At 41.7% G+C, this 12,913-nt stretch overlaps 1 protein-coding gene across 2 annotated transcripts; it reads right to left on the bottom strand.

Moving 5' to 3' along the window:
• Window positions 1-143: 143 nt before the first annotated feature.
• sobpb (sine oculis binding protein homolog (Drosophila) b) lies at window positions 144-10,308 on the bottom strand. Of its 2 annotated transcripts, none has more exons than XM_055191221.2 (7): window positions 9,961-10,308; window positions 8,185-8,334; window positions 7,918-8,109; window positions 7,668-7,819; window positions 5,728-5,826; window positions 3,855-5,491; window positions 144-1,519 (listed from the first exon to the last, which is right to left on the bottom strand). In XM_055191221.2, exons 2-6 carry the CDS (start codon window positions 8,291-8,293, stop codon window positions 3,860-3,862), a joined length of 2,184 nt encoding a protein of 727 aa, XP_055047196.2. In that variant the 5' UTR covers window positions 8,294-8,334; window positions 9,961-10,308; the 3' UTR covers window positions 144-1,519; window positions 3,855-3,859. The 2 variants fall into 2 exon arrangements, with proteins under 2 accessions (XP_055047196.2, XP_055047194.2); XM_055191219.2 differs by having other exon boundaries at window positions 8,185-8,311; window positions 9,961-10,305.
• Window positions 10,309-12,913: the final 2,605 nt, after the last annotated feature.

Genomic DNA, 12,913 nt, shown 5'->3' on the forward strand with positions numbered 1-12,913 from the left:
TCAAAGCTAAATTTAAATAGCATCATTCATAACAATAGTGGTATTTTTGTAAACGTTATAATTTCCCACTTATTCTGTAGTAAAATGTAATACTACTGTAGTGTAATATAGTAAAATAAAAAACTGTAGTTGGGCACTCAGGATTTCTTCATGTGAATTTTTTATTCATTAGAATCAATAATTTGCATAACTATCTGTTTAGAAAATGAAATACACAGTCAATAATCATGTGAGCTTCAGCACAGGCTATCTTGAGTGCTTGTATCACATTTTTAAGCTATAGCAAACACATTTCAAGGCATGTACATCTAGTGTACACTTACACGAGTGGAAAAGATTCAACCAAGTGCCAAAGTGTAAAAACCACAATATACATCATAAAAATATACACAAACCATTAATTGTAATTGGCCATTAATTACATCATGAATACAATAAATGCCAACAAACATTTTATGAAGACATTTGAATTACTTCAGTTTTGTTTAGGCTTTTTTTTAAATGCACTGCTTAGATGTAAAGATTGGCACTAATGTGAAAAAGATATGACAAATAGACACTTCTCATTTTGACAAAATCAATGAATATCAACAGATGCACAGCTCAGGTGATTTTTAATATCAATGTTGTCCTCTGCTGGACATTCATAAAAGTGTTGACTGAAAACTGACTGGCTTTGGTCATTATAATACTGATACACGTGTGTTTAATTCATGGGTTTCATGTTGTTTATGGCAACAAGAGACAAACTGAGTTTAAATTGTGTTTTGGATAAAAATGTTTAGGAAATTTCAGCAAAAAATATGTTACGGTTTTTTGTAAACTGTACTATGGTAATACAATGGAATTTTTGACACAACCACAATGGCAATACCATAGTACACTTTGAAGTAACTTAAAGTAACAAACAGGCAAACCATGGCAGCTAAAAATATTCAGACGTTCTGAAATAAATTTGAGCCGGTTCTGATCTTTCAACACAAACACTTTTACTCTGCATGTGAGTCTCAGCTCTCAGTCGTCCTGATATAGATGAATAATGTGTGTGTCTGTGTGTGTTTGTGCAATCCTGGCACTCTTCAGATGAAGTCTAAAAATGCCCTGTAGCCAAAGCGCCAGTGTGTCAGGTAACCTAACACCACAGCTGAACACACACACACACACACACACACACACACACACACACACACACACACACACGCACGCACGCACGCACACACAGGCGGTGAGGATGGGTTGGCAGTGTTAAACAATGCCTGGCTTTGTAGAGTCTCGGCAGAAACATACACACACAGTAAAAGTGTAATTGGATCACTCCTGTCTGATCTCTGCGTGTCTACTGATGGTCCTCGTGATCTTCTGGAGTCGAGCCCTTTTGGTGCTCTGAAAGCTGGACGTGACCTTCTGGACATCTGCTGGTACAGGGTCACCACAGGGCGTTGTTTCAGGTCTAAATGTGACCTCTTTACGTTCACACACTTGATTTCCGACCCAAACGCTTTCACCAGTGCTCACACATCTGAAAAGAGAAAGCAGAGAAAACTAGACTAGGGTCATATTTCACCCAAACCTGGACACGACAAAGACTGAAAGCATTGAAGTTTGGTAAAATATTCTAGATGGTTGCTAGACAGAGAAATACAGACAGACAGATTTAGTCTGGATGTGCCACCAAAACCATGTAAAAAAAACTATAATGGTCCTAAAAGCGTGTTACCGTAACACATGACCTGGATATGTTCCTGACAGATTTAATAAGATTCAACCATAAACACAATATGAAACCTTCAGAAAGAAAAAAAAACGGAGAAAGAGCGAGCGTTGAGCACATGAAACAAGAGAGGATGTGAGGTCTGACTGCGAGTCTCCAGTGAGAGTTTGAGTTTCAAACGGTCAGTGAATCCCTGAGTGCACAGATCAGTTTACAGCAATAAAACCTCCAGAATAACACAAAATAAACTCACAGATCCAACCCAGAAATACTATCTCATTCATCTAATGGAAACTCCAAAGAACAGACATTTCTCCCGAAATGATCATCATCATGTGCCAAAAGAGAAATTCTGGACCCGCTGCTGTTTGTGTCCAAGATCAGCGCCTACAGAGTCGAAATCTGATCCTGGATCAGCCACCTTCCATTAAGACACATTAAACTGATCCTGAAAGTCATGAAGATCTTTTCTTTGAGTTCCATTAAAAACAAAGACGCTTTCCATAGATAAATTTAACAGGACACGAGCGCAGAGATAGTTGCTCTTTAATAGCTCACAAGACTTCATGAGAAGGGTTCGTTCATCAAATTTGTCTCACATACACACAACTGTTGTTTAATCTCCCTGCTTCAGCATGCGATATGTCATCATTTCACATCATTCTTAGAAGATACAAAACATCTTTTTGACTGTAAATAATCTACTGATCTTTCCTGATGGGTGGGTGAAACCATTGAAACACCACGGCACTAATGATTTTAGCTTTAAAATGTGTAATATAGTAACATTAAAAAGCATCAGAATTAACACAATACTGTGTTCTACCTTGCACAATGTGTGATTTCAACATAAGAATTTATAATTGTAAATTTTATCTCATTTTCTGCTGAAATTCTCATTACCGCAATGTGTCCGGCTGTGTTTGAACATGCGTTATGTTGTAATTTAATCAAATTAACACAAAAATATTAAGAAAAAAAATAAATGAATGTTTTGCTAGACTACTTTAGATGACTTCATTATTTACTGAATATTCATGTATAATAATAATGAAGAAAAATTAGGAAAATGATGTGTCCATGCCTGATGTTCTCATCCTCCGCAACACTTTTTGAGAACAGTTTAAGCACACATACAGAATTTTAATAAAGTTTGATTTTGAGTGACCAAGCACATGGACCAGTTACTTCAAGATGGCTACCAGGTAAGATCATTTTTTTACAGTTAATTTGAAATATTGTCTTGTCAGAATGCTTACACGACATTTTGATTATCATTACCGCAACAGATGCTTATTAAATGTTAATTTAATTAATAGAAGCATAATACTTTGATTTTAAATGCATGTGCAGAATCTCCAAATTATGTTCTTTCAGGTTTGTCATGTCATTTTGAAAATATGTCAGTGTTGATGTTTTCTGACTGTTGCGGTAATGAGATTTTTTAGGACTAATTTTTTTAATTATGTTACAAAAAGTGTTAAATGATAAGTAAAAGTTTTTAAATTAATGTTCCCATTTACTCCAGACTTTGTTTTTCAATGTCTGGTGGGAAAAAAAGTACATTTAAGCAATTTTTACATTTTCATGCTTGACATTTTTAAAACCAAGTTTTCGTGAGAATCACCCGGTTAGACCTTAAAACACCAAACCACAGTCCAAACACCCAAAACTAGACCAATATATGAATCAGGATGTTTTTATCTCACACACTCAGATCTTCATACTGGTTTAAGCTCCTATCTATAAAAATTTTGACTGAAACATGAGACACAGCGGACCCTCCAGAAACAACATCTGGACCAGAACATAGACACACACACACACACAGGCAGGATTGTGTCTGTTTTTTTTTGCGAGCGTCTCTGGTTTCTGCAGTATAAACCGTTCTGCTCTTTTACTGCTAGTGCAACTTTAGAGCAAAGACAGAGATTGAATTTCTCGCTGGCGCCATTCTGTGGGATAACCCAAAAACACACACACTTACACATACACGCACACACCCACACAATAAGACACAAACTTGAGCACTACAGTATAGACAGGCAGATGAAAATCCAGAATAAGTGAAATGATGTTAACTGTGGGTATTAACCTATATTAGGATGTCATTGGTTTGTGTGTAAGTGTGTGTGACACATACCAGGCTCACTTATTCTGATCTCTGATTCTTAAACATCTTCTCTTCACCGCCGGCTCTGGGTCGTCCCTCGCGCTCGCCTCCGAGGTTTGTTGAGATGTGTGTGAGTTCTTCTCCCAGCTGTGTGTTTGTGCGTGTAAGTGCGTTTGTGTGCTTGTGTGTGCATTCTTCTCACGTAGTTTCGGAGGGACGGATCGAGCGTATGTGTGCTCAACGTCTTGACACTCATCCTCGGCCACCATCATTTCTTTTGATTGGTCACTTTTGCAGTCCGTTTGCTCTGCTGACCAGGTATTGGTCGAGTCATGTCCCCCACCACCCAAAAAACTGTTCTCCTTGACACCCTCGCCATCGGACAGGGGTGACGGAATGTGGGCGGAGCCTGGTGTCACAGCAGAGGCGGGGCCAGGTCTGTGTGTATTGTCCAATGAAACAGAGGCGACCTGAATGGCGGTCGAACGGGCCAACGAATACAGGGACGCCGGAGTGACGGTTTTATCGTCCGACGACGCAGGGGGCGTCGGCGTGAGCACAGACGTCGCGTTGGCGGCGTGATGTTTAAGTGCTTTCCGTAGAACGTGCGAGATGTGCGTGGTGTGCGTCTGGGTTTCGGAAGCGTGCGGGTCAGGTGTGGTCGTCCTGTCCTCAGCTTCCTCTTTCACCGGGTGTCTGTAAAGACACTGAATCACCTGCCGCTCTGAAGACCCTAAAGATTTAGAGGGACTGAGAGGGGAAAGAGTTTGTTCTGTTTTTATTCTGTGTTGTTGATCCTGATCTCCGCTGATCTCTTCGGAGCTGGAGCGACTCGAATCGGGTGTGGGATCACCCGGGTCTTTCTCTTTTTGCTCCCGGAGGCTTCGTATGACTCCCGTGTGACCCGGAAGTCGAGATATAGGGATGGGAATGGGAATCGGCACTGGGATGGGCACCATGACGGGGTACGGCACCAGCATCATGGGTTGTGGCCACGGTGGGGGCAGTTGAGGAGGGTAAGCGGGGTGGAAGGGCACATATGGAGGGGGGTAGTGATGAAGAAGAGGAGGTGGGTGGAGTGGGGCAAAGGTAGGTGGATGTGGAGGTCGCGTCTGGATGGGGCTGGCAGGGTGTGGTGGGTTACGCGGTAGGTGAGGGGTTGGGCTTCGCAGACCAGGGGCGTGCTGGGGTGGGCGAACGAAAGGGAGGGTGATCTGAGGTGGCCGTGGTTGGTCCAAATTGACATGAGACGGGCCAGCGGATGAGGGCGATGCGGACGTCTGAATCTGCAGAGGACACGAACGGTCCCGCGACGTTGTGATGGCCGTTCTCAGTGAGGAAGATGATGATGAAGAAGATGATGTTGCGTTAAGCACGGACACCGAAGTTGGCGTAGGGGTTTTAGGAGACAGTGTTTTAGCCGAAGAGCTGTCCCATGACTCCGGGGTCAGAAGTGTCTGGTTCTCTACAGCAGTGGCTTTCTGATGACTCTCCTCATCTTTGTAAGCAGAAGCAGAACCGTTGAGAGCAGCACGCGCTTCCCTATAAAACACATCCATCTTGTACTGATTCAGACATTTGGTGCTACAGAACTGCAGTCGTTCCTCACCAGAACCAAAGTCCAGATACTCTTTAGTGTGACGGATGTGTTTACACCAATCACAGACCTGCAGACAGTAAACACATGCTGTAATGTGACTATATTAACTATATTGATGTGTTCTGTACATCTTAGATCGTAGCTGAAGTATCTATTACAGATGCACCGATCGACCAGAGACCAGAAGTGGCCATTTTTACGCATTATCGTCTGGACTGGAAATACAGAAAATTGCAATCGGTGCATCTCTAGTATATCTATAGTTGTATATTTGTGCTGCAATGTATGTGTGTATTTGTTTACACGTGTGTTGTTGTTCATCTTCAGCAGAAGTCTTGAGGGCGTGTCCAGTGTTTGGCCGGGAGGCGGGGACTGGTCGCCATGACGATCTTCATCTCGAGCCTTCAGGGAACACAAATACACAAATATACATGTCAACTTTTAAGTGTTGTGTCGTTTCAGATCATCACATCATTTTAGATCATGAGCATCACAGTCACATTTTGCAAATTTGTGTAGTTCTAGTAGATCACACACTCCTGATCTCGGTTCTCATAGTGTGTGTGTGTTTGTAACAGGATTCCTCAATGAGAAAAAGTATGCATAGTGAAATGAAACCTCTCTCTTCCTCTCAGACAGGCTAAAACTCGTCCGCGGTTCTCGTCTGATAAACTATCCTCTGTGTTTCAAACGCACTCTTTCTCTCTGTTGTGGGAATGTGTGGCTCACTCAACATAAACAGAGCAGCCTGAAAACCGATCCATCCATCAGCCTCCATCTGTGTGTGTATGAAGTGAACTTAGATGTGTCAACGATGAAGTTCAGTAAACACACAACTGAAGTCTGCCTGATGTTTGGAGAACATCACTTTATTCAACACAATTCACCAAGTTTTTTTGACCAATGTCAATGCAGTGAGTGGAGTCCAGAAGATTGACCACGTTTACATTAATGCATTTGGCAGACGCTTTTATCCAAAGCGACTTACAAGGTATACATCAGGGTTCCCCAAATCTTACCCTGGAGGGCCGGAGCACTACAGAGTTTAGGTCCAACCCTAGTCAAACTTACCCACCTGTGATTTTCTAGTGATCTTGAAGACCTTGGCTGTTTCTCAATATGTGTTCATCAGCGATCTTGCGTCCTTGTGTTCTCGCTCTACGTCATCATTAACCGGCAAAGTTCAATTCCAATTCTCAAAAACGCAAGTACAGAGGACGCATAAAAGTACCAGGATGTGTTCTTGATATCGAGGATGCATTGAGTGCAGACTTGCGCGCTGAAATCTGGGCAGCCCAGGTGACCAACAGGAAGATCGCACACATCTCAATTCTCACGAGTGCGTTCTGTGTTCTCGCGACCAAGGTCGACTGGCAAGACCAATCTTCACGAGAACACAAGTCTGTTCTTTGGGTTCTTGGAATTGAGAAACAGCCCTTGATTACCTTGCTCAGGTGTGTTTGATCAGGGTTGGAGCTAAACTCTGCAGTGCTCCGGCCCTCCAGGGTAAGATTTGGGGAAACCCTAGTATAGATTTTATCAGTGCATGTGCTCCCTAGGTTTGAACCCACAACCTTTTGCATAGCTAACGCAATGCTATACCAATGAGCTATATAGGAACATCCATGATTCAAAATCTTATTTACACTTTGGTGAATGTTCACTACATTGAAATGTTTATTTCCTGGTCTATAAAGTAATTAATTTTCATCCTCACATGCAGCTGGATAACACAGACCATCAGAGCTGCTGTCATGAAAGCAAAATACTTTAAGGGGACATATCATGAAAATCTGACTTTTTAAATGTTTAAGTGCTATAATTTGGTCCCCAGTGCTTCTATCAACCTAGAAAATGTAAAAAGAACAATCCAGTAACTTAGTTTTGGTAAACCATTCTCTGCAAAGCATGTTAAAAATAGGTAATTGAAATGTAGCTCCCCTTGTGATGTCAGAAGAGGATAATACTGCCCCTTAATCTGCACTATCTAACCAGAGCACTGCCATTTAGTGCAGAGATCAGCTCATTTGCATTTAAAAGGACACACCTAAAACAGCACGTTTTTGCTCACACCTACAAAGTGGCAATTTTAACATGCTATAGTAAATTATCTTTATGATATTTTGAGCTAAAACTTCCCATACGTACTCTGGGGACACCAAAGATTTATTTAACATCTTAAAATAGTCTTGTGAAATGTCCCCTTTAATTAATGAAACATGTCAAATACAATGTGGTTTTACCTTATTGCGTTTGAAGTACGCCCGGCGACAGGCGGCGAAACACTTTTCACTGCAGAAACTCTTGAGGTCCGAACCCATGAGGAGAGAGTAACGCTTCATACCTTCCTTCTGACACCATACACACACAATCTGAACATTCTGCACATCTTCCACTACAACAACAAAAAGATTATAAACACGAAGGGAACGGACTAATTTTGTAATTCTGGTCATAAGAAGGCTAACATGTGTGTGTGTGTCTGTTACACACCAGCAGAAGGTTTGATTAATGGTACAACAACATTCATGCTGTGTTGCTCTCTGGTCCGTGGAGATGCAGAGGATGATGATGACGAAGATGAGATGGGCGTGGCAGCCAATTCCATCTCACCGTTCTTCGTGGGCTCTGAGGAAGACGATGGCACGTTCCTCTCTGCAGCGTTCGGCTTTGGCACTGAATTCTCTGGAGAAACATCATTTAGTTCACTGACACATATTTAGGGCATGTGTATGTGTGTGTGCGTGTGTGTGATGTCACCTTTAAGTACAGATATATGGTTGCGTTTTGCTCGGTGACGGCTGTCAGGTGCATTCGAGTCTGGTAGGTCTACATGGTCATACCCGTACCAGCCCAGTAGTTCATTCATGGTGTTCTCGGCAAAGTTCTAGAAGAAACCAAAACAAACACCTGTGAATGTTAAATGTGCTGAATATATATCCGGCCCTCTGCTTTGATTGGTCAACAGTGCTGATGTATTGAATTATTGATTACCATTGTAGCCAGATGAATTTATTTCATCACTATTATTATGATGAACTATTTTGAAACTGTGTTGAGAAACATTGTACAAACATGACATCTGTTATAATCTGTGTCTCGGTTTCAAATGTGAGTGTTTGGTATCATTCTGTAAACGGATATGAAAAACTATCAAGTGAGCCAGCAGCTCGAGCAAAAAAGCTAAAGAGCTCTCTCGCGTGTCTCTCGTGCAAGACGAGGGCCGTTATGTGATCCCCGTTTAGCTGAAATCACAGGACATCCAACACCAGAAGCTCAGTCACAGATTCCCAGAATCAGTTCCCCTCCTTTCTCTCTCTCTCTTTCTCTCTCACGCTGCCACCATCACCCTAAAGACTAAATCACATCAGCAACCGCACGAGCTTCTCTTTCACTCCAGTCATCATCAGATTGATTGCGCTGTTTTCTCATTAGCAGCAGAGTCGGCGTTTAGCTTCCTCTCTCTCCCATCCAACAATGTTGTTTTTGTTTCTTCTTGGCAGTTCAGACAAACATCTGTTCAGCGAGAGTGACAGGTCCGTCCCAAACCGCAGCGAGCACGGCAGCCAAAGGCAACAAACCCGCCGCGACCCCTTCTTCGGCCCCGGGCCGCTTGCATCAGGCCCGGCTACGATTTCACGTGTTTGGATTAAAATTAGTTAAGTTGTAACTCTACACCCCCCAATGGATATCATTTGCTGAGATCCAACGTCGCTCCCACAAAAAGAGCCGTTTCCTCCCTGGCCGAGACGGAAAAGTCAGAGGAACCCTGTGAGCTCCTCTCCGCTCGAGAGAGAGGGAATCTATAAACGGAATATTCAATGTCAACATGGGCAGGCATTTATAAACATATCACGTATCCATATCAAATATCAAACGGGACTTGTGAAATAGGCCTTAAGCTGTCAGCTTGTGTAAAAGCCAGCAATTTAATAAGGTCAATATGTCTGTTCTCAACCTGTGGAGATGTAGGGCATCAAAACATGAGACGGGATTTATATCACACATGAGCACATCTGGAGCTCAACAGGGCTCAACATACAAATGTTTATGATAGATATCAGTAAATAAATCTGCTTTAAATCATTCATCTTAAACTTTCTGTCAGCTAGTTGCTGATATTGGTGTTCAATAAAAAGTAAAAGTGTTCATTTTATCTGCCAAATGATTTTATGTGGTGTAGCTTTAACTTAAACAGATTTATAGGAAGGAGAATGTTGAAAAACAAATAAATAAATAAAATCATATGAAGAACATATAACACTTTTAAAGAGTCTAAACAGGATCTTTAAGCATCATTCTGTCTAACTGTTTTGGCATCACATTCAATAGTTCAAGCATCAATCATTAGTCAACCAGCCAAGACGAGGTCATGTGGGTAGTTAGGGTCACCTGTTAAGTTTTACTAATCTATACTGGTCCATCAGCACCAAGCCAACACAAACCACCCAAATGCGTTTCAAACAGGAGTCTGCAGCTGCTGTCTGTCTGGTTTTCAAACACAGCCCGAATCTAAAAGTCTGGTGTCTCTCTCACCTTCATGTCTTCATTGACGTCTCTCTTGACAGGATGCGCAGGTTTTCTGCTCCGCTTGTTTTCCGGCGCTCGGCTCTTCTCCATCTCTGGCATGATCCGCGCGCGTGCTGTCAGACGCGCCTGTCAAGACTATCTGTCGCGCATCCCGAACGAACGAACGGCGCTGCGCGCTGAAACAATGAGCGCGCGTAGCAGTAGAGCGGAGGAGATCCAGGGGAGGAGCTGAAACTCAACACCTTCTCCTCCCACAGGCTGCTGAACCGGGGGTCCATTTCTGTAGGAATGCGAGTACCGAGGACTTTTATCCGGGCGATTTGTGCGCATGTATTGATGTGCAAAAACGAGAATTTTAAGTGCAGAATAAACTCACTTGAGATTAAGAGTAGCCTAATTAGAGAGTAGGGTTCTACCTCCTGGCTGCTTAAGGTTAAAAGAGGGTCACATGTATTTATTTAGTTACTGCTTCATATATCAACATTAAAGTGACTAACTGCGATTTATATAGGCCTGTATTTCTGTTTCTATTGTATGCAAATTTCATCCATTCTCTGGACGCACGCACGCACGCTCGCTCGCGCACACACACACACACACACACACACACACTCTGTTCTGTGTTTCAAAGAATAAACGAGCTGCGCGCTCGTGTAAGCGGAGAACCCAGATTCAGGGCCGCGGGTCAGATTTCGTGCCCTGCGGGTGTCATCTGATCCCCGCTGGCAAAAACACAGCGACCCACTCGCGTCCTGAAAAATCCCCCCCCCCCCCTCTCTCTCTCTCTCTCTCTCTCTCTCTCTCTCTCTCTCTCATCACCTCTGGTCCCACTAAACACAGGACGTCGAATAGACGTGCAGATCGTGTCTATATTGGGTCCGTCGGTCCATGACCAATTCTGGACATCTATTCGACGTCCAAACTAGGTCCACTATTTGGACGTCCAACCATGACCCTACTTGGACGTCATATTTACGGGCAACATTTGACGTTTAAACTGGGTAATTTTTTGGACGTCATTTGGACGTCATATTTACGGGCAACATTTGACGTTTAAACTGGGTAATTTTTTGGACGTCATTTGGACGTCATATTTACGGGCAACATTTGACGTTTCAACTGGGTAATTCTTTAGAGGTCATTTGGACGTCTATGACAGGCCTATGTCTGTATTACATGATTAGGCCTATAAAAAAAAATTTATTTACAAATATCAGCATTATTGTACCAACATGATTAATACTTACGAATAGTCTATATTATTTTATACAGTACTGTGTTTTCTGCTTTCTTTATTTATATACAAATTCATCTAAATGTACAATTAAAAATCTGTAATTAAATGCGTAGTTCGTTATATTACAATATATGATCATACTAACAATTTAACATGAAAATATTCTCACCTGTTCTCATAATGTTGCGTTCGTGTTATGAATGCAATAAGTGTGCCTTATATACAAAATTAACTTATGGCCTTGTGGTTGAGTGGTTAGCGAGATTGGCTTGTAATCCAGAGATCGGTGGTTCGAAGCCCGTGGCCGGCAGGAGATGACTGAAGCGTTCGGTGTTGCAATGGATGGGTGAAGTGCAGAGACAATCATTTCTTTTCGCTTTTTTCGTGTCTTTTTTCCTTACACGAAGGTCCTACGGATGTAAACATTTAGACGTGCAGAAGACGTCGCAAAAAAGACGTCGCCTGGCGTTACAAAACAACCCCTTTTATGTACCGAATTCGGACGTCCAAAAATTCCATGAAAAAGACGTCATTCTGACGTCACTTTGCGCAGTGGGGTGCAACCCCTTTAGATCTCGCACCTGTGATCAGCGTTTCTGTAGATCTTAAAAACTTTTATACGTATGAAATAAATCAGCGGTATTTATTTACTTATAAGTGGGCTACTGTTGATTAAAAAATAAAATGATTAGTTATTTTTTACAGGTGCGCCCACTGTAAAATATAAAGTGTTTCTATTGGCCACTAGAGGGAGATAAAGCTTCATTTGTCTGACTCCTACTAGTGGTAGGCCTGCTTTGGAAGCGTCAACTCGCTATTCGTTATTTCTTTGCATTATAGCTTTTATATAAATTATATATATGTATAAAAAATATAAATAATGTCTGTCTATATAGAGCATTCTCTGGGATCAGTGTGTGATTGTGGGTACTATACTCGGCCGCTAGTAGTCACTAAAATCAAAGTTAGAGAGTGCAGAAATTAAGATAAATAAACTTTATAAACTCGTCTTTCTGCTTTAAAAGGCCACCAGACTTCATAAAAGTACAGAAAAATTAAAGGGATTGTTAATATTATTCACATATGATCATTCTGTCTGTAATTATTTATAATTGCTCTTGAAACCACATCTCCACGCACGTTTAAATGTTCACATATAGGGCAAACGAATAAAGAATAAACTTTAAGGCGCTTGGGCGGGGTCTGTGACGTCATTCCTAGCGCAAGTATAAAACCTGGAGCATCAGCCGGCGTCTCTCTTAATATAAATGAACCTGCCTGTCTCGCCATCATCACCATCATCATCATTACTCTTCATCACCTTTAGTTTCATCAGGATCATGGCTCAGATCACCTACACTCAGCTCGCAGTCATTCTCTGCGCTTTCTGCTTCATCACTCAGGTTAATATGTTTTTCGATTGTTAACCTTAAAACATTACGTTATAAGATGATAATTAAAACAGTTCAGAAAGTATATTATAGGCTACTGTTCATTGTAGATCTGTATATTTCAAGTACAATGTTAAAGCGCATGCAGGTTCATTAAGTGTGTAAAATTAAATCCGTAATCTTTTTTGATGAATCATGGTGATAAACATCGATGGTGGTTTTTACGAATAATACAAGCTAAGTTGAACATTTTAGAAACCCCGTTGACCTTATTATTTTACGTGCGCTTTTACAACGACAATACGCACGCAAAAACAAAAACAGTGACGGA

The sequence above is a fragment of the Misgurnus anguillicaudatus genome, chromosome 1 (assembly GCF_027580225.2).
Source record: "Misgurnus anguillicaudatus chromosome 1, ASM2758022v2, whole genome shotgun sequence".
Classification (NCBI taxonomy): Eukaryota; Metazoa; Chordata; class Actinopteri; order Cypriniformes; family Cobitidae; genus Misgurnus; species Misgurnus anguillicaudatus.